Raw genomic sequence first — 21,250 nt, 5'->3', positions numbered from 1 at the left:
TAATAAAAGGTCACGTAGAGACTACCCACCTCCCCACTACAACTCAGACTGCTCTATGTATCAGTCCCGGATCTACGATATTTATGAACTGGGGCAATAGTAGATACTGGGGCCCTCTGGCCCCCTCCCTCGAGTATTTGAGGTAGGACGCCAAAAATGGTAAAAATCGACTTTTCAAAAATATGTTCATTTTGTACCGCACATCTTTCTGAAGAATATGATATACAAAATGTAAGTGTTTGAGGAGATGTTATTTGGTCTTAAGTGCGCAAAAGTGCAGTGCCACACCTCTTCACACAGCATTCTTCTATCACACGCCACTGTATTTCGCTCTGTAGAATTCAAACATGTATATTTTGTAATGGATGTCATCAAACTGTATTCACGACAGCTGAAATTAAAATGTCCTGTGGTGCCTCTCTTGCTACCAGTCGGCTGGTTTGACATCCTGCCCTAACCTTTTTTTTTCTTTTTTCTTTTAATAACCCTATCAATTATTGTTTAAAAAAAAAAAAAGAGAGAGAGAGAGACAAGAAAGACAGTAAACATTTCTTCATTCCTTAAGTCTGAGCATTTTTTTCTCACTGATCTTGCTGCAGCTTTACATGGCGTGCTTTCCTTTCTGCAAAAGAATCTATTACCCCATAAAAGTTCGTCAAACATTTTGCTACGTGAAAAAACAAAATGTCTCTGTCTAATACTGAAGAAGCTGTTAATACAAATAGAACCCAAGATTGGTGTGGTTTCTCGATCCGATTACGTCTATTTTGTCACTGGCTGCTAGATAAAAAGAAATAGGCCTGTCTAATATTGCAGCAATTGTAACACACACCAAATAAATGAGGCTGTTTTAGCACAAATGGTCATTTTTATAATACGACAGAATATAATTCACAGAGTACCAATATCAAATGCCTGTTAGACCTACTACGAGCAAAAAGTGTTAGGTTAGGAAATAGTTTCACATTTCATTCACACGCTCCGGCTTCTCAAGCACGAGATCGAAAAGTAATAGCAATCATAGCAGCAGCAGCAGTAATAGTATGAAATTTTTATATAAATTTGGAATCGTCATATTCTTCCACAATTTGTATGATGTCTCCATTTATTCTCCTTTCTCATTCTAACAAACAATCTTGTCATCACTAACTGTGTAACATTCCTGCCAGTGTCACAACTTATTCTCCGATTACGCGTTATTATGAGTTCGTAGAAGGCGTTTTCCACACTACTCCCAGAATAAAACTTAAGTGGCTGCTAGCTGGGGACTTTACAACTGGCACTTACTATCGTAGCGAACTGGTCAAAAATTTTTTGTCTGTTTCTTACCTGTTAGTCATTTATTTCTGCTCTGGTAATCTGAATCTATGGATATTGCTAGTAATTATAACAACGTAGATCATTCGCAAACCCAGTCAACCACATAAACAACTGGCTATTGGTATTATCTCGTTCAGCTTTATTCCGCTCAGATCGTGTAACTGCGTCCCCTTTTGTCTGCAGGTACATTTATTTCTAGATGTGACAGGGATTCCTTTGGCAGATACATCATCACTAAATCGTGACACTTTTAACAAAATGGAGATTTCGATGGGATATTACTATTTGGATATAAATACATTGTTTATTGCAGAAACAGCCTATATTCCATATAAGAACTGCTATTAGGGAGCTGTGTAAATAATGTGTTTATTTCAGAAAGAATCCAAGCACCATCACTCAGGTTCTTTCTGCAGTAAATTCATTCTATCACTCATGGCAGTTGGTGGCCCTGTTAGGATTACGTGTTTCATGACTGTTCTTTTGTTTTTACTGAGTCTTCTGTTGTTATGGTAATAAACATGGAGTGATCGAGTGTGTTTTTGTAGTGAAAATATAGGTGTATTTAGTGGTTATTAAGTAGTGTGCATTTCTTAAACCATGTCTGACAGTTCATACAATGAACCTAATCCTAAGCGTAAATGTGGAAAGAGACATGGAGACAAATACAATTGGAACATTGTCCGGAAAGCTAGAATGCAATGACTGAGGTACGTGTCCCACAAAGGAAAAGAAGTCGCCCAGAAAGCCCCACCAAACATTGTAAACTGAAACTGTAACTGTAAATGTTATTCAAAACTTACTGAAGAATCTACACAGGTACTCTGGAATAACTTTTATTCTTTGAAGAGCATAAACACGCAAGACAACTACTTCCAAACATTGGCTGAGGTTATGCTAGTAAAATGTAGGCATAAAACCCCTAACATAGAGGAACAAGGTCATGATGAGATTCAAGAAAACGCTGACATGCCTATTTATGAATTATGTAACAACAAAAAAATCACACTCTTGTAAATACAATTTAAAACTGAATGGTGTTCCAACTCGAGTATGTAGAAATGTTTTCTTGCAAGTTTTTGGCATTTCAGACAGCAAAATTAAGAGAATCAATAAATGTTCTGTCCATAATAAAGGCCCAGTGGAGAGGAGGGGGAAGTCAAAAAGTGAAAACTGTGCTCCAGGTGAAATTTGTGTACGCATTCATAAACGAATTGAGATGTTTGATGTAAAAGTCACCCATTATAAAATACCTCGACACATGACTTGAGGTTGTAAAAATGTACTATATGTTCATTCTACATTATCCTCATCTATAAGACAGAGTTAAGTATAGTTTCTACTACAAATACTTCAAAGAGAACTTCTCATATTCGCTTGGTAGGCAACAAGTTGATGTTTGCTCAACATCTGAAAGATTATCTGTAAAACTGAAAGACAAAGATCTGAGCGAAAATGCTAAGTGGAATGTAGCAGCTAAAATGGTTTTGCGTAACAGGAGATCCAAAAAATATTATTCAGCTATGAAAGAAGCATCTCAGAACAAAGACGACACTATGGCACTGACATTTGACTTATGTATAAAAAAACAAAGATGATGTAACGTACCAAACAAAAGCATTGGTACATTGATAGAAACAATGACAAACACAAACACAAAATTCAAGCTTTCCCAACCCACGGTTGCTTCATCAGGAAAGAGGGAAGGAGAGGGAAAGACGAAAGGAAGTGGGTTTTAAGGGAGGGGGTAAGGAGTCATTCCAATCCCGGGAGCGGAAAGACTTACCTTAGGGGGAAAAAAGGACGGGTATATATACACACACACACACACACACACACACACACACACACACACACACACAAGCAGACATATGTAAAAGCAACGAGTTTGGGCAGAGATGTCAGTCGAGGCGGAAGTACAGGGGCAAAGATGTTGTTGAATGACAGGTGAGGTACGAGCGGCGATAACTTGAAATTAGCGGAGGTTGAGGCCTGGTGGGTAACAGTAAGAGAGGATATATTGAAGGGCAAGTTCCCTGCTCCGGAGTTCTGACAGGTTGGTGTTAGTGGGAAGTATCCAGATAACCCGGACGGTGTAACACTGTGCCGAGATGTGCTGGCCGTGCACCGAGGCACGTTTAGCCACAGGGTGATCCTCATTACCAACAAACACTGTCTGCCTGTGTCCATTCATGCGAATGGACAGTTTGTTGCTGGTCATTCCCACATAGAAAGCTTCACAGTGTAGGCGGGTCAGTTGGTAAATCACGTGGGTGCTTTCACACGTGGCTCTGCCTTTGATCGTGTACACTTTCCGGGTTACAGGACTGGAGTAGGTGGTGGTGGGAGGGTGCACGGGACAGGTTTTACACCGGCGGCGATCACAAGGGTAGGAGCCAGAGGGTAGGTAAGTTGGTTTGGGGATTTCATAGAGATGAACCAAGAGGTTACGAAGGTCAGGTGGACGGTGGAAAGACACTCTTGGTGGAGTGGGGAGGATTTCATGAAGGATGGATCTCATTTCAGGCCAGGATTTGAGGAAGTCGTATCCCTGCTGGAGAGCCACATTCAAAGTCTGATCCAGTCCTGGAAAGTATCCTGTCACAAGTGGGGCACTTTTGGGGTTCTTGTGTGGGAGGTTCTGGGTTTGAGGGGATGAGGAAGTGGCTCTGGTAATTTACTTCTGTACCAGGTCGGGAGGGTAGTTGCGGGATGCGAAAGCTGTTTTCACGTTGTTGGTGTAATGGTTCAGCGATTCGGGACTGGAGAAGATTCGCTTACCACGAAGACCTAGGCTGTAGGGAAGGGACCGTTTAATACGGAATGAGTGGCAGTTGTCATAATGGAGGTACTGTTGCTTGTTGGTAGGTTTGATGTGGACGGATGTGCGAAGCTGGCCATTGGATGAAAATAAAAATATAAATATAAATCTCCCCATATATTTATCCACGACCTTTCCAGCAAACCACAACCTCCTCTCATTGCACACAGACCCAGTCTCTCCCATCTACTCAATCTCCCACTTCCAGCTCCTCTCCCCCCAAAACCTCAAACTTCTAATCAACGCAATCTGGAACCACAATACCCTAATTCTGTAGTTAACCTTTCCTCCAAACCTCTCTCCCAATCCGAAACCTCTGTCCTATCCAAAGGCCTCACCTTCAGCCCTAGTCCCAGATTCAACCAAACAGCCCTCGTCAAAGATATACTGCCCTACACTCGTACTCGCCGCTGGAAATATCACTTTGCCACGAAGAAAAATAATCCTAATCCTACTCCTAATGATCCTACTCCCCAAGACACTATCCAAATTGAACCCTGCCTGGAACAGTTCTGTCCTCCGTCACAGTGTAACCCACTTCCTCTTCCTCAAAATCACCCTCTCCAAACCTTCCAGGAATTTCTCACTTCCACTCTTGCCTCTCAATCCTTCTTCAAAAACCTTAATCCTACTCACAACATCACCACTGCTGAAGCCCAGGCTATCCGTGATCTGAAGGCTAACAGATACATCATCATTCTTCCGGCGGACAAGGGTTCCACAACCGTGGTACTTGATCATTGGGAGTATGTGGCTGAGGGACTGCGTCAGCTTTCAGACAACACCACATTCAAAGTTTGCCAAGGTAATCCCATTCCCGATGTCCAGGCGGAGCTTCAAGGAATCCTCAGACCCTTAGGCCCCCAACAAAACCTTTCACCTGACTCCACCAACCTCCTGACCCCACCGACACCCTGCACCCCTACCTTCTACCTACTTCCTAAAATTCACAAACCCAATCATCCCGGCCGCCCCATTGTAGCTGGTTACCAAGCCCCCCACAGAACGTATCTCTGCCTACATAGATCAACACCTTCAACCCATTACATGCAGTCTCCCATCCTTCATCAAAGACACAACCACTTTCTCGAACGCCTGGAATCCTTACCCAGTCTGTTACCCCCGGAAACCATCCTTGTAACCATTGATGCCATTTCCTTATACACAAATATCCCGCACGTCCAGGGCCTTGCTGCGATGGAGCACTTCCTCTCGCGCCGATCACCTGCCACCCTACCTAAAACCTCTTTCCTCATTACCTTAGCCAGCTTCATCCTGACTCACAACTTCTTCACTTTTGAAGGCCAGACATACCAACAATTAAAGGGAACAGCCATGGGTACCAGGATGGCCCCCTCGTATGCCAACCTATTTATGGGTCCCTTAGAGGAAGCCTTCTTGGTTACCCAAGCCTGCAAACCCAGAGTTTGGTACAGATTTATTGATGACATCTTCATGATCTGGACTCACAGTGAAGAAGAACTCCAGAATTTCCTATCCAACCTCAACTCCTTTGGTTCCATCAGATTCACCTGGTCCTACTCCAAATCCCATGCCACTTTCCTTGACGTTGAAATCCCTCTGTCCAATGGCCAGCTTCACACATCCGTCCACATCAAACCCACCAACAAGCAACAATACCTCCATTATGACAGCTGCCACCCATTCCATATCAAACAGTCCCTTCCCTACAGCCTAGGTCTTCGTGGCAAATGAATCTGCTCCAGTCCTGAATCCCTGAACCTTTACACCAACAACATGAAAACAGCTTTCGCATCCCGCAACTACCCTCCCGACCTGGTACAGAAGCAAATAACCAGTGCCACCTCCTCATCCCCTCAAACCCAGAACTTCCCACACAAGAACCCCAAAAGTGCCCCACTTGTGACAGGATACTTTCCGGGACTGGATCAGACTCTGAATGTGGCTCTCCAGCAGGGATACGACTTCCTCAAATCCTGGCCCCAAATGAGATCCATCCTTCACGAAATCCTCCCCACTCCACCAAGGGTGTCTTTCCACTGTCCACCTAACCTTCATAACCTCTCGGTTCATCCCTATGAAATCCCCAAACCACCTTCCCTACCCGCTGGCTCCTACCCTTGCAACTGCCCCCGGTGTAAAACCTGTCCCATGCACCCTCTCACCACCACCTACTCCAGTCCTGTAACCCGGAAGGTGTACACGATCAAAGGCAGAGCCACATGTGAAAGCACCCACGTGATTTACGAACTGACCTGCCTACACTGTGAAGCTTTCTATGTGGGAATGACCAGCAACAAACTGTCCATTCGCATGAATGGACACAGGCAGACAGTGTTTGTTGGTAATGAGGATCACCCTGTGGCTAAACATGCCTCGGTGCACGGCCAGCACATCTCGGCACAGTGTTACACCGTCCGGGGTATCTGGATATTTCCCACTAACACCAACCTATCAGAACTCCGGGGATGGGAACTTGCCCTTCAATATATCCTCTCTTCCCATTACCCACCAGGCCTCCACCTCCGCAAAGGTCCAGATGAAGTCTGTTCTATGCTGCTACATTACTATGACACTGAAATTCCATCAAATGTCAAGCACCTCATATAGTTGTGTGATGGGCCAACGGCTCAAAACAAGAAACACACAGTCGGGCGATTCTTATCGAATCTCTGTGAAAGAAGTCGGTTTGAGACAATTATATATAACTTTCAGTCCGTGAACACTCTTTTTCGCCTTATGACAGGGATTTTGGTTTTTCGCCTTATGACAGGGATTTTGGAAGTATTAAACAGCTCTTCAGGAAGGTGAATGAAATTTATACTCCACATCAGTATTCTGCACTCATGTTTAGGGCAAGTGCATCCCGACGTTTTTCTGTTTATCATCTTACCTCGGATGATGATTTAAATTTCAAACGTTGGTGGCCTACGTCATACAAGAAAACTACAAACTCTGTTGAAACATCAGGCAGGGATGTACCCAGCGAACATAAGTAGTCGTTCAGAGTATCTAGTGACAAAGTTTCTGTACTCTAAAGATACTCAAGGAGAAGTTGTGGCAAAGGCGTTTATTGGAGGATTTTCATCTACTTTCACTGTATTGAAAACTGACAGCCCACCTGAACTACCTTCTGAGAGGGCTTATCCCTTGGGAAAGGTATGTTTATTACAGTAATGTTATTACTCAGATGTCAAATTAGTGAGCAAGTAAAACCAATATTTCGTAGCATTACAATGACTTACAACGTAATTTTTGATTTTTGGTTCCAATCAAAAACTTTATGAGCTGATAAAATTAATGGACTACATTGTTGGTTATGAAGAATTTTGACAGCATCATTAAATGGCCAATAAGCGAGAACAAAATGGTCGAAGACATGCCAGAGGCTGAATAAAGCCAGAAAGGCATTTACTGTACAAATTTGTATTTTGTGGGTCACTAATGTGTGCCTGTTACATTTTTATAAATAGTGTGGTGTTATTTACTTAATCTTTCATCTTAAAACATGCAAAGATTAATCAATTTACCTGTCTATTTCTACATTATTGCTACAGGAATTATTAGGAAAAGTGGTTTATTTCAGAAACACAGGAACAACCTAAGTGCAATATTTTAAGAAATTGTTTATAGCATAGTAAATTTCTCTAAAATTATTTCGTGTTTTGTACATATTTCTAGCACCTTAAAGGTTCGTTCAAAAATATTAGAAAGAGCTCAGACTTCAACTTACAATGCTACTCAGTTTTTTTTTTTTTTTTTTTTTTTTTTTTTTTTTTTTTTTTTCCCCCCCCCCCCCCCCCAACAACCTGGAAAAGCGTACTTACGTGGTTTCTGCAATAAGCGATACACTTACACTATGCACGCAATCAAAAATGAACTGATGATTCATTTGGGAATCAACTCAGAATGTGTTCAAAAATCAAAAAGGATATGCTTAAAAATCAAATGAATAATCGATAGACCAACATGCCCTGGATGCTAGGCACTTTGTAAAAGAAGATTTTTCCCTCAAGAATATGAATTTGGAACCCCCCCCCCCACAAATTGAAGTCCAGAGCATATATCCCTGATTGTTATGATAGTGCCATCCAAAACAAGGAGTGCAAGCCCCCTCCACAAAAAACATAACCACACCATAACACCACCACCTCTGAATTTTACTGTTGGCACTACACACACTGGCAGATGACATTCGCCGGGCATTCGCCATATCCACACCCTGCTATTGGATCGCCACATTGTGGAGCATGATTCGCCACTCCACACAACTTTTTCCAATGTTCAGTCGTCCAATGTTTACGCTCATTACACTGAGCGAGGTGTCATTAGGCATTTACCGGCGTGATGTGTGACTTATGAGCAGCCGCTTGACCATGAAATGCAAGTTTTCTCACCTCCCGTCTAACTGTCATAGTATTTGCAGTAGATGCTGATGCAGTTTGGGATTCCTGTGTCGTGGTCTGGATAAATGTCTGCCTATTATACATTACGACCCTCTTCAACAGTCGGGGGTCTCTGTCAGTCAACACACGAGGTCGGCCTGTACGCTTTTGTGCCATGTTTCCCTTCACGTTTCCGCTTCACTATCACAATCGAAAACAGTGGACCTAGGGATGTTTAGGAGTGTAGAAATCTTGCCTACAGATGTATGACAAGTGACACCCTATCACCGGACCACATTCGAAGTCCGTGAGTTCCGCGGGCGCTGCAGTCTGTTCTCTCAAGATGTCTAATGACTACTGAGGTTGCTGATATCGAGTACTTGGCAGTAGGTGGTGGCACAATGCACCTAATATGAAAAACATATGTTTTTGGGTGTGTCCGGATACTTTTGTTCACAGAGTGTCACTTCTAAGCAGATCATTACAGACCCTGCAACTGCTACTGGTATTCATGTGTATACCAGAACCATTTTCCAGTTATTAAATCAAGTTGCTCAGCAGCCTGCCAAATGTATCCCATTTCAACCACACTGTCACCAAGAAAGAGTTCTTTGGGGTAGGGAGCCAAGACGATTATGATGACATTCTGTTTGTGGGGCGCTCAACTGCAGTCATCAGCACCCATACAAAGTCCTAATTTTTATGCAGTCCATTTTTTTCACAATCCAATGCCACTGCCACAAATAATGATGAGGATGAAATGATGAGGACAACACAAACACCCAGACTCCAGGCAGAAAAAATCCCCAACCCGGCCAGGAATCGAACCTGGGAGCCGCGATCCAGAGGCAGCAACACAAGCCACTAGACCACGAGCTACGGAATGGTCGGACTGGGTCAAGGATAGTGGTCCAGAGGGATGTCCTGTGACAAATATCGCTTGAGTGTGGGAAGTGATTCTAGCCACCAGTTAATGTGGGGGGATAGGGGAATACGTTACACACCACAGAATATTGACGGACCATTGAACGTTTACGTGAGGTACTGTTACAGCTGAGCAGTATTGCATGGAGATTATTTTGTATCCTCCCTGCCATTTAGGGGCTGGCACGTCCTGACTTCTGTCTGTGGATGACAATGCCTGTCCACAAAGGGCTGATGATGTGTGACACACTAGAAAGTGAAGATACCGTGTGTGCGGAAAGGTCTGTGTACTCCTTGAACCCAAACCCTACAGAACGCACCTCGGATCATGCTCTCGGTAGATGCATCTCTCGATGGACAGTCCCTCCCTGAAATGTACGAGAACTGAAAATGCCTCGCGAGACGAGTGAGACAATATCCTCCCCGATGGGTCCTGAACAGTTTCACAGCCAGCACGAATAACACGTGCAAAAAGGGTCATTAGTGCCTGATGAGGGCATATTCCTTGCTAACAAGGGAACCACCCCATCGCACCCCCCTCAGATTTAATTATAAGTTGGCACAGTGGATAGGCCTTGAAAAGCTCAACACAGCTCAATCGAGAAAACAGGATGAAGTTGTGTGGAACTATGAAAAAAATAAGCAAAATATACAAACTGAGTAGTCCATGCGCAAGATAGGCAACATAAAGGATAATGTGAGCTCAGGAGCACCGTGGTCAGCGAGAGCTGCTGTGGAACAAGAGGTCCTTGGTTCAAGTCTTCCCTTGAGTGAAAAGTTTAATTTTTTATTTTAAGACAATTATTTTGTGAAGCTCCACAGGTTCACAGAGTAGTATTGTTTACGTGATCGTGTGTCAATTATCAAAGTTCAGGCACTCACACATAATCAACTTCGCTCTCCAAAATTCCAGGACATGTTCAGATTTGCTTGGACATATGCAGGATTTGACGGTCTACACACGGAAAAATTTGAAAGCGTTAAAAACATATATTTTGACAGAGCACAGGGAAAACTGTGCGACTGTGAAACTGTTGTAGTTTATGTGACAAACTCTTATGTTTTCATCACTTTTTTGGGAGTGATTATCACATCCATAAGAAAACGTAAATCGGGCAAGGTAGAAAATCTTTTTACCCATTCGCCAAGCATACAATTTAGGTGGGTCGACAACATATTCCTGTCCTGTGACGCACATGACGTCACCAGTGCCGTATAGAATATATCAGACGTGGTTTCCTGTGGAGGAATCGGTTGACCTATGACCTTGCGGTCAAATGTTTTCGGTTCCTGTTGGAGAGGCACGTCCTTTCGTCTACTACTCGCACGGTTTTTCGGTGCGGTCGCGAAACACAGACACTAAACTTATTACAGTGAACAGAGACGTCAATGAGCGAATGGACAGATCATAACTTTGCGAAAATAAAGAAAGTAAACTTTTCACTTGAGAGAAGACTTGAACCAAGAACTTCTCGTTCCGCAGGTGCTCGCGCTAACCACGGGACCACAGCGATCCTGAGCTCACATTATCCTTGATGTTCCCTATCTTGTGTGTGGACTACTCAGTTTGTATATTTATATTTTGCTTATTTTTTTTCATAGTTCCACACAACTTCTTCCTGTTTTCTCGATTGATCTGTGTTCCGTTTTTCGAGGCCTATCCACTGCGTCAACTTATAACTAAATTCGGGGAGGGGGGGGGGGTTCCCTTGTAAGTGTCCGATATCATCCTTTGTGTGTTATCCTGCTTTCCAGTACGGTGAAAACTGTACCATTTTTTGTTATAAATACAACGCTTCATCTTGTATTATGTACGTACTTTGTTTTGTGTCACCCACCATTGCCTGTGATTATCCCCATCGAAAAATGTCTCTGTTCCTTAGAAACTGCCAAGCAGTGTAATTGTTCGGTGACAATCACCTGCTCTTCAAGCATATACTGCCACATTTGGGGAAGTATTTTGTCACAAATAATATTAGTCAGTATTTGTTAACATTCTACAGATGGTCAACCGGCCCAACTTTCGCCCAGGTGAGTGTAGGAAACCATCTATGAACTACATTCAGATTGCCTAGCAAAACTGATAGGAATACTACAGACTGCTTTCGCTTGGAAAGAAAGTGTGAATAATTCAGTCAATAAGGAAAACTACAGAGTGTACCAATTTCTTCATTCAACTGCTCTCACAGACTGTTGTCACTCAAAAGGATTTAAAGAATAACTATTTAACCACTACATGAAACTATTATCAATGCAGTTGACTGTTTTCATTGGCTTGTTAATGTGGACTGGTTTCACTCAAAAGAATTAACCGGTAGTTCAGTTCATTCGTAAAACCATAACCGAACGAGTCGACCGTTCTCCGGCAACTCACCGAATCGATCGTTTCCACTCGTCCGTTCCTATCGCTACTCTGCAATCTGGCGAGTGGCACTTAACGCAGTGTCACAGAAGGTGAAACGGTAAAGTATCAGAGGCACGTGACTCACGCTTCTCGTACTCCGGGTCGGTGCAGACGAGGTCGCGGCACAGGTCGCCCCCCTCCATGGTGACCTCCAGGTCGAAGAAGAGCGGCTCCAGCTCCGGCTGCGGATGCGGATGCGACTGCGGGTGCTGCTGGGGGGAGTGCGATCCACTGCCGGAGCCCCCGGCCTGTGGGGTCGCGTTCGCGCCCAGCGACACCGACGAGCCGGTGCGGCGGTGGCCGTGTTGGTGCTGGGAAGGCGGCACCTGTGGCAGCCGAGCGGACCGTCACTCTCCCTCGTATCTGCTTATTAGTGAAATTAAGGTAACAGTGGGCTACCGATTTAATTTTTTTGTGATTGGACTGGGGATTTCTAGGTAGGTGGCACACAGTGTGTTATCTCAGACGGCTGTCTGTTTTTACAGTTGCATAAATAACTACAGGTACCTTCCATTATTTTTTTTATTTTTTAGGGTGCACAACCTCAGTGCTCATTAGCGCCCAGACTAAATTATGAATGCACTGCGAGGCACAATGTTAAAACAGCAACTAAAAAGGACAACACTATAAAAGGCACATTAACAGGCAAGGGATTAAAAGAAAACAGCATATCAAATGTCTTTAGACAGGGTCGTCAAGTGGATAAAATGAAGAACGCGAGCAGCTGCTCCCGTGTCATTGGCTAAAATGTCATCCAGAGTACACGGCAGGCCAAGATCAACGCGCAGTGTATTAAAATTCGGACAGGACATTAAAATGTGGCGGAACGTCAGCAATTGCCCACACGGGCAGAGCGGCGCCGGCACAGCCGTCAGCAGATGGCAGTGGCCGAACCGGCAGTGTCCAATTCGTAACCAGGCCAAAACGACCTCCTCCCGCCGAGAAGGGCGCGAAGAGGTCGTCCGAGCGGTGGGGAGAGGTTTCGAGGCCCGAAGCTCGTTTTCAGTAAGTGTAGCCCAATCGGCACGCCACAGCAATAAAATGCACTGACAAATGACCCCGCTAAAATCAGACGAAGGCACACGACAAGAAGCTGTCCGAGGCCAGAGGACCGCAGCCTAGGCCGTGGCATCTGCAGCTCCGTTCCCAGGGATACCGACACAGCCAGGAACCCACATAAAGCTAACCGGAGAACCGTTGTCCGCCAGCTGCCGAAGAGAGCGTCTGATCCGGTGCACGAAAGGGTGAACCAGAGACGGACCACTGAGGCTCTGGATGGTGCTCAGGGAATCAGAGTTTATTGTGTGTGTCTAACAGTGTGTTGCAAATGTCCAGAAACACTTTAAAAAATTTATTGTTGCCAAATAAGTAGCAATAAAAAGTAGCAACATACACGATTCGAAAGAGTAAACTTTCAAGTCATTTTTCTCATTGCACACGTGACGCCTAATTCCACGTAGGGTCACTAGGTGGTACCGTATTCGACACGGTGCTTTCTGCAGCTGAGAAGGCTTTCTGTGTGCTACAATTTGATGAAACGAAGAGTGCAATGGATGTCCAATGAAAATTCAGGATGAAGTACAGGAAAGTAGCACCAACCAGAAAGGCAATGTACAGTTGGCACGTAGTGTTCATTCAAAAGGGGTATTTGCACAACAGAAGTGGTCGGCCAGGGACGAATGCAAATGACATTGAAAGAGTAAGAGAGCTCTCACGAGGAGTCCGACAAAATCTCTACGCGGAGCTTCACGTGAATCGAAAATGCCAGTGACGACCGTGTGGCGTGTTTTGCGTAAAAATTAAACACTAAACCATACACATTATAATTAGTGCAGAAGTTATATCCTAAAGACGAAGACCGGCAATTCGAGTTTTACTGTACGCTGCAGGTGAAAGATGACAGTTTTTGTGAATTCGATAATTTTTTTAAGATGAGGCCACATTTCATACAAATGGCACAGTAATCGGGCACAATTGTAGGATTCGGAGAACAGAAAACCTGCATAACACTGTTGAACACAAGTGAAATTCTCTGAAGGTCGATGTTTTATGTGCCGTGCCTCTCAAAAAACTTTATGGGTCTTTCTTCTTTGAAGAACCTACTGATACTGGAGTGTACTTCCTTCAGATGTAGCTGAACTGGTTTATACCACTGCTGTAAACAGAATCAAAGCACTTTGTCCTTCAGTTAGATGGTGCACCCACACATTTTGACCGTGCTGTTAGGATATATCTGAACACAGTGTTACCCAATCGTCAGATTGGTCATGGTGGAGCAACAGACCAATGTGTGCTAAAATGGACTCCTAGGTCCCTGCATATCACCCTTGTGATTTGTTTTTATGTCCCTGCATATCACCCTTGTGATTTGTTTTTATGAAGTTATGTAAAAGATCTGTACGTACTATGTGATGTTGTGCAATAGAAAGGGATAACTGAACTAATGACAGCCACAGTCTCTAAAGACACACTGGCCCTCGTACAGCAAGACTTCGATTATTGTGTCGACGTTTGTAGGATCACACGTGGTTCCCACATTGAGTGGACATGAAGTAAAGATTGCTGAAAAAACTTGGAAGTTTAGTCTCTCACATTATGTGTAATTTTATTTTGTAACGCCACTCATTCAGCAAAAATAAAGTTTTTAAAGTGTTCCCAGACTTTTGAAACATGCTGTGTATTAATGACCTGGTATACAATATTAATAGCAACCTCAGACTATTTGTAGACTATACATTTTCCTGTAATGATGTGTTGTCTGGAAAAATCTGCAAAATTACACAGTCAAACTTTGACAGGATTTCAAAATGGAGCATACATTGGCAGCTCACTTTAAATGTAAAACTGAGCACTTCCAGAAACGCAGAAATTACAGTATCAATGAGTCACAATTAGAACTGGTCAACTTGTACAAATACCTGGATGTAAAAATGTGTAGGGATATGAAATAAAACTGTCAGACAGGCTCAGTAATAAGTACAGCAGGTGGCAAACTTTGGTTCACTGGTAGGTTACTTGGAAAATGCAGTCGGTCTACCAAGGAGATTGCTTACATAACACTTATGCAGCCCATTGTAGAATACTGCTCAAGCATGTGGGACCTTTACCAAATATGGCGCAAGAGCACAAAGCAATGCACAATAATTTTTTTTTTTTTTTCCTCCCCTTGTATTGCAGCTGGATAGTTGAAATTTCAAAACAATACAGTTTGAATGAAACTTCCTGGCAGATTAAAACTGTATGACAGACTGAGACTTGAACTCGGGACCTTGAAACATTCCCCAGGCTGTGTCACCGCAATAGCCTTTCTTCCAGGAGAGCTTCTGTGAAGTTTGGAAGGTAGGAGATGAGATATTGGCAGATTTAAAGCTGTGAGGACGGGGCGTGAGTCGTGCTCGGGTAGCTCAAATGGTAGAGCACTTGCCCGCAAAAGGCAAAGGTCCCGAGTTCGAGTCTCGGTCCGGCACACAGTATTAATTTGCCAGGAAATTTCATATCGGCAGACACTCTGCTGCCATTCTGATACGGTTTGAAGTTTGTGCTACAAAGGGTATTTTGTTTTCACATATATCTCTAGGGCTGTAGTTTGATATTTGTGGCCCAAGGAGTATAAACTGAGTGACATTCACAGGGACAGGCGTGGCGCGTATAGGGTCAACTGTATGGAATGTAGCAACGTCTCCAGGTGGTGTGCATCATTCTAAGAGGGCCGTGTCAACCGTAGTCATTTGCCACACTGTAGGCAGCCGGGAATGCTGCAACCTAGCAAAACGGTGGAGCCATCGAGGCAGCAGTTTCGAATGACTGGCATTTGCAACTGCGAATCTTATCACAGCAGTTCAATATTTCCTACGATGCAGTGTACGATACTGTTCGTGTCACATTGAAATTTTGTGAAATTAGTGCTCACTGGGTGCCTAAGTACTGACGGACAACCACAAGGGCCAGCAAACGATAACAAAACGTTAACAGGCTCGACCCACTTAATGTGTTATGCCACAGGAGGGCACGACTTTTTGAAAGGAAACGTCACTGGTGAAGAGTCGTGAGCATACCACTATGTGCCTGAAACTCGCCGGGCATATACGGAATGGAAACGTGCCAGTTCTCCAGTATGAAAAAAATTGAAAGTGGCTCAATCTACTAGGGAAGTGCCTGTGGTAGTGTTCTGGGATACGCATGATGTGTTATTGGTGGACTTCATCAAAATGAGCACTGTGAATGCTGCAGCTTGCACTAAAATTTTGATTAAGTTGCATCCTGTCCTCCGTGACAAATGTCAAAACATTAGTGTCGACAGTGTCAAACTTCTCTGTAACAATGCTCGCCCCCACGTTGACGTTTGTGAGAAAATTACGAAATTTGGATGGGAGGTGCGCCAGCATTCACTATAAAGTCCAGACTTTGTACCGTCAAATTTCATCTGTTTTGTTCCGTGAAGAAACTATTCGCTGGCCAACACTTTGTGACAAATGAGGAAGCGAAATCAGCAGTCTGCAGATGACTGTACTCCAACCAAATGGACTTCTAGGAACAAGGCATCCTGAAACTGGTACTGCACTGGGAGAAATGTGTCGAATACAAATGGTGACTTTGACAAAAAGTAGGTAAAAGATGTAAGCTCATTTGTAATTTTTGTTTGGTTACCTATTAAACTTTTTGGTAGTAAAATTATTGCACGTTACCATTCCTTATAATACTAGCAGGGGATACTGAATGTATACAAAGAAGGCAACACCTATGGCCACAGGATGAACCTGGTCTAGCAGATGCTCGAAAATACATGCAAACAGTCCTGTGGGAATCTACTTAAACAGTTTCCACAACCAGCATCAAGTCAGGCATACAGGAATATTCCAGGCACGCCAGACGAGAGGCGCAAATATCTGCCGAGGAGAATATTATGTCGGTGTGATAGCGGTAGTTCGGCATCTTCTGCATACCAAATCTCAACTGGGCTAGTGTATGTAACAGGCACCAGTGAGCAAACAGATGCCACGATGGTGGATTGTACTTAGATGATGTAAGACGGACGGACGTGCATATGCATAAATGAAACACCCACAGTCTAGTTTCAAATGGACGAGGGACCGGTACAAACAGAGGAGGCTGGTCCGATCCGCTCTCCAGGAAGCACTGCTGAGGGCGACCGGGTACAGCGGACGGCCAGCACATGGAAGAGTGGCAGGTCCAAGATGTAAAGATGGTGGAAGAAACCCATCGTGCCAAAAGGAAATTCATACAAATGAGTTTATCAGTGGAAAATCGAAAGCCACCGTCGATACTCCACGAGTAAAGACAATCCCGATATTGCTGAAGACTCCACTCGATGAAACAAGTCTGTGGAGAACTGCAATAGCCCGCAAAATCGTCAACGAAAAGGGAGCCAAAGATGCCCCGTGGAAGGCAGGCCATTATATGGTTAATGGCAATAGGACAGAGGACGATGTTTGGGACAGAATGCTGAGGCACACCATTTTCCTGGATAAAAGTGTCCGACAAGGCAGAACCCAAACGTACCTTGAAAAATTTGTCTTTTAAGAATTCCTGAACGAAGTGGGGCAGGCGGCCTCAGAGGCCCCACAGTAAAGAGTACAGAGGATACCAGTCTTCCAGCAGGTGTAGTAGGCTTTCTCCAGATCAAAAACCGTGGCCACAGTCTGGAATTTCCCAGAAAACTGTTCGTAACCTGGGTCAACAAAGTCTACTGTAGAACTGTGTGCCAGAAATCCACATTACGCAGTGGTTAGTACATTGTGAGACTCGAGCCACCGTACCAGTCAGGCGTGACTCGTATGTTCAATCGCCTAGCAAACACGGCCGCTGAGAGAAATGGGGTGGTAGCTAGAAGGAAGGTGTTTGTCCTTACTGGGCTCAGCTGTGGATATGACAGCGGCTTCACCCGTGTTATCTGCCCAGATGCAATTGTATGTATGAAGGAGAAAGTGCTTGCCCACAAGAGAAAGGTGCTGTGACATCTGAATGTGAAAATCTTCTAGCCCTGGTGCAGAAAAGTGGGATGAAGTGAGAGCACGCTCCAGCTCCTACATAGTAAAGGTGGCATTGCAGCATCCATGACTCTGAGAGGAGAAGTGTACCATCCGAGCCTCTTACACTCTTTTCTGATAGATGATGATGATGATGATGATGATGATGATGATGATGATGATTGGTTTGTGGGGCACTCAACTGCGTGGTTATCAGTGCCCGTACAAATTCCCTACCTTTGCTCATTCCAGTCTCGCCACTTTCACGAATGATGATGAAATGATGAGGACAACACAAACAATTTTCTGATGGAAGAAGGCAGGGTGATAGTGGGTGGAGCTCAAAATCTCCGCAAAATAGTGGCCCGAGGTGTTGGAGAAAGCAATGGGCTCCACAGTAACATCACCTGTTACAGTCAGGCCAGAAATTGGAGAACGGACGTTGGTACCAGAGAGTTGTCGGAGGTTGGCCCGCACGACAGAATACGGACAGGAACTGTTAAAAGAACAAGTAAATGAAATTCAGCTAGCTTTTTTGCTATCCCAAAGAATGCAACAACACCGCTGATGCAACTGTTTATAACGAATGCAGTTCTCTATCTTAGGATGTCGTGGGAGGAGCGGAGAGCACGTCTCCGCACACGATTGCATCACGACATGCCTCAATCCATCAAGGGACCGGGTCGTGACGCAGTAAAGGTGAACCGCGTTTGTCAATGGTCGCCAGGGAGGAGTAAAGCCTCCAGTTGGACTTTGAAAGCTGCCAATTTTGTTTACATGTAGGTAAGATATATATTGGCCACGACATCTTGGTAGATGATTGTTGCAGTGTCTTTGTGTTTATGGGTTGCATTTTTTCATATGACTTGTCAAGCCAATGGCAGCACGGCACCACTTGCCGCAATTGTCACAAGTGTATCTGGCTGCTGAGGCAGGAGCAGTGGTAGCATTGCAAAGCTTTTTCTGCCTTAATCTGTCTAACAAGCCTTCATCATGCTTCGACATTCCAGATGATATATCATCATGACGCCACTCTGGTCTCATGCTAGCCCGTACCTCCGATCTGTTTGTGTCGATTCCAAAGCTCTCCATATCTCGTTTACAAGAGTCCTTGAACCTCAATACAGGACGTCCTACAGGTCTTTTGGCTATAGAGATCTCTCCAAGCATCACCTCACGTGGTAATCTGTCAGGATCCATACGGTGGACGTGTCCCAGCCAGAGGAGTCGTCTCTGCTTCAAGTCAGCTGAAATACCGTTGCAGTTAGTTTTAGATAGCACTGCTTCATTGGTCACTCGGTCCTTTCACGTTACTCCGAGGATGGATCTCAGGCACCGCACGTGGAAAGCATTAAGGCGACATTCTTGTTTGGCATAAGTAGTCCATGTTTCCGATGCATACAAAAGGATGCTGAGGACGCAAGTTTGATATACAAGAATTTTGGTGGTCAAAGAGAGTTTGTTGTTTTTCCAAACACGTGTAGAGGGTTTGCCAAAAGTTGTCGCAGCTCTTCCAATGCGAGCATCAATTTCATTGTCAACAGACATGTTTGATTCTATAGTAGATCCAAGATAGCAGAAGTTATCTACGACTTGCAGAGTAGTGCCATCTAGTGTGATATTCGGCTTTGTGTTAGTACCCTGAACCACAATTACGGTCTTACTGCTGTTTACACTCATCGAGAATAGGTGGCGTGCGTGACTAAATCTTGATACTAGCTAGCTCTTGCAGCTCTTCTGCGAAGTTCGCAACAATTGCAGCATCATCAGCATACAGGAGTTCACGAGCGACTATCTCGTAGCGCTTTGTCTTACTCTTCAGAAGACTGACATTGAAAAGGCTTCCATCTTTCCTAGTATGCAGATGTACTCCAACATTGCAATTCTCGAAAGCCACTTGGAGCAGACCCGAGAGGAAAATTCCAAAAAGTGTAGGTGCCAACACACAGCCTTGTCTTACACCACAGTTCATACTGAATGGTTTAGATGTACTGCCATCGAAGATTACAGAGCAACGCATATTGTTGTGAAAAGATCTTAATAAAGACAGCAAAGTTGGGGGACATCCAATTTTTTCCAGTATGCTGTAATTGTAACAACTATAGAGGAATATCTCTCTTGAGCGTTGCTGGAAAGGTGTATGCGAGGATAATCCTGAAGAGACTGGAAACCTTGGCTGCTCGGATCTACCCTGAGTCACAGTGTGGATTTCGAACTGGCAGATCCACAAGTGACACGATATTCACCTTGCGCCAACTACAAGAGAAGTGCCGTGAACACAGAGTGCCATTATATGTGGCTTTTGTTGACCTCAACAAAGCCTTTGACACCGTCAGTGGGGAGGGGCTCTACAGTAGGTAGGATAGGAGTCAGCAAATAGATAGCACACAGGAAATGGTGTCAGAGAGAACGGACCACTCGAGATGGTGGGCAAGCTGGTCAGTGAAGAATGAGAGCTCCACATGGGAATAGGTGTGTGTGGGGTTTTAAAGGAACGTGGGAGCTCAAGTATTAAGGCAGATGAGGTTAAGTCGATTGAGATCAGCCGAGAGGGCACCTCTGGGACAGACTCACAAAGAGCTGTAAAATGGGATGGTGTGCATTAAAGTCACCGAGCAGCAAAAAGGGATGAGGGGGTTGCCCAATAAGCAGCAGGAAGTCTGCCCTGCTGACACCGAATGACAGACGCATGTAGACGGTACAAAGGGAAAAGGTGAAGCGAGGAAGGAAAATAAGAACTGCAGCAGCTTGCAGCCGTGTGTTCAGTGAGACGGTTTGACTACGAACATCATCCTGTACGAACAGTGCAACTCTCACGTAAGACGGAATGTTGTCCTCGTGGGGAATGTCAGAGGGTACCAAAAAGAAATGAGAGAGATGAAAGCAGTCGTGAGGATGCAATTTTACACCATTCCCATAAGCAGTTTTAAGCACTACAATAGATTCTGCGGCCGATTTCCCCAAAAGGACGCGACATTTCGTAGCCACACGTTGCTCTCGACAATGTGCTGTACGTTTTCACCAAAATGGAAAAGTTGTTTTACTAAAAAATTCTCAAGGGCGAATCGATGCACTCACAGCAACACAACTTCACACACTGACTCAGGTGGTGTGACCATGACAGACACCTGGTCGAACAATGGGTTCCCCCACTCCCTCTCCCCAACGCAACCCAAGTCCCATTAATTTTGGTCTGCCCTCGTATTTGTTCACACAGATCGAGGTTTTGGAAGTATACACTACCTGATGAAAAGTCCCCAACATCCTTATGTAATATAGAACTGACCACTAAGTGTCACAGGAGGTGGACCCACCAGTACAAAAGCAGGCAGAAAATACTGCGTTGCCAGTAGACAAGCGTCAACAGAATGGTTTTGGTCAGCAGAGCTCACACCAAACCTCCAGGTGTCAAACACTCAGCTTGCTA

At 44.4% G+C, this 21,250-nt stretch overlaps 1 protein-coding gene across 2 annotated transcripts in view; it reads right to left on the bottom strand.

Moving 5' to 3' along the window:
• Positions 1-21,250, bottom strand: part of LOC124720147 (sorting nexin-13-like) — a 411,803-nt gene that overhangs the window by 294,487 nt on the left and 96,066 nt on the right. For both annotated transcript variants that reach the window (XM_047245452.1, XM_047245453.1), the window contains exon 6: positions 11,922-12,162. In XM_047245452.1, the coding sequence (XP_047101408.1) occupies positions 11,922-12,162 (241 nt within the window). The remainder of the gene's footprint in view (positions 1-11,921; positions 12,163-21,250) is intronic.

The sequence above is a fragment of the Schistocerca piceifrons genome, chromosome 11, assembly GCF_021461385.2.
Source record: "Schistocerca piceifrons isolate TAMUIC-IGC-003096 chromosome 11, iqSchPice1.1, whole genome shotgun sequence".
NCBI lineage: Eukaryota > Metazoa > Arthropoda > Insecta > Orthoptera > Acrididae > Schistocerca > Schistocerca piceifrons.
This window is presented reverse-complemented; position numbering and strand designations above follow the sequence as displayed.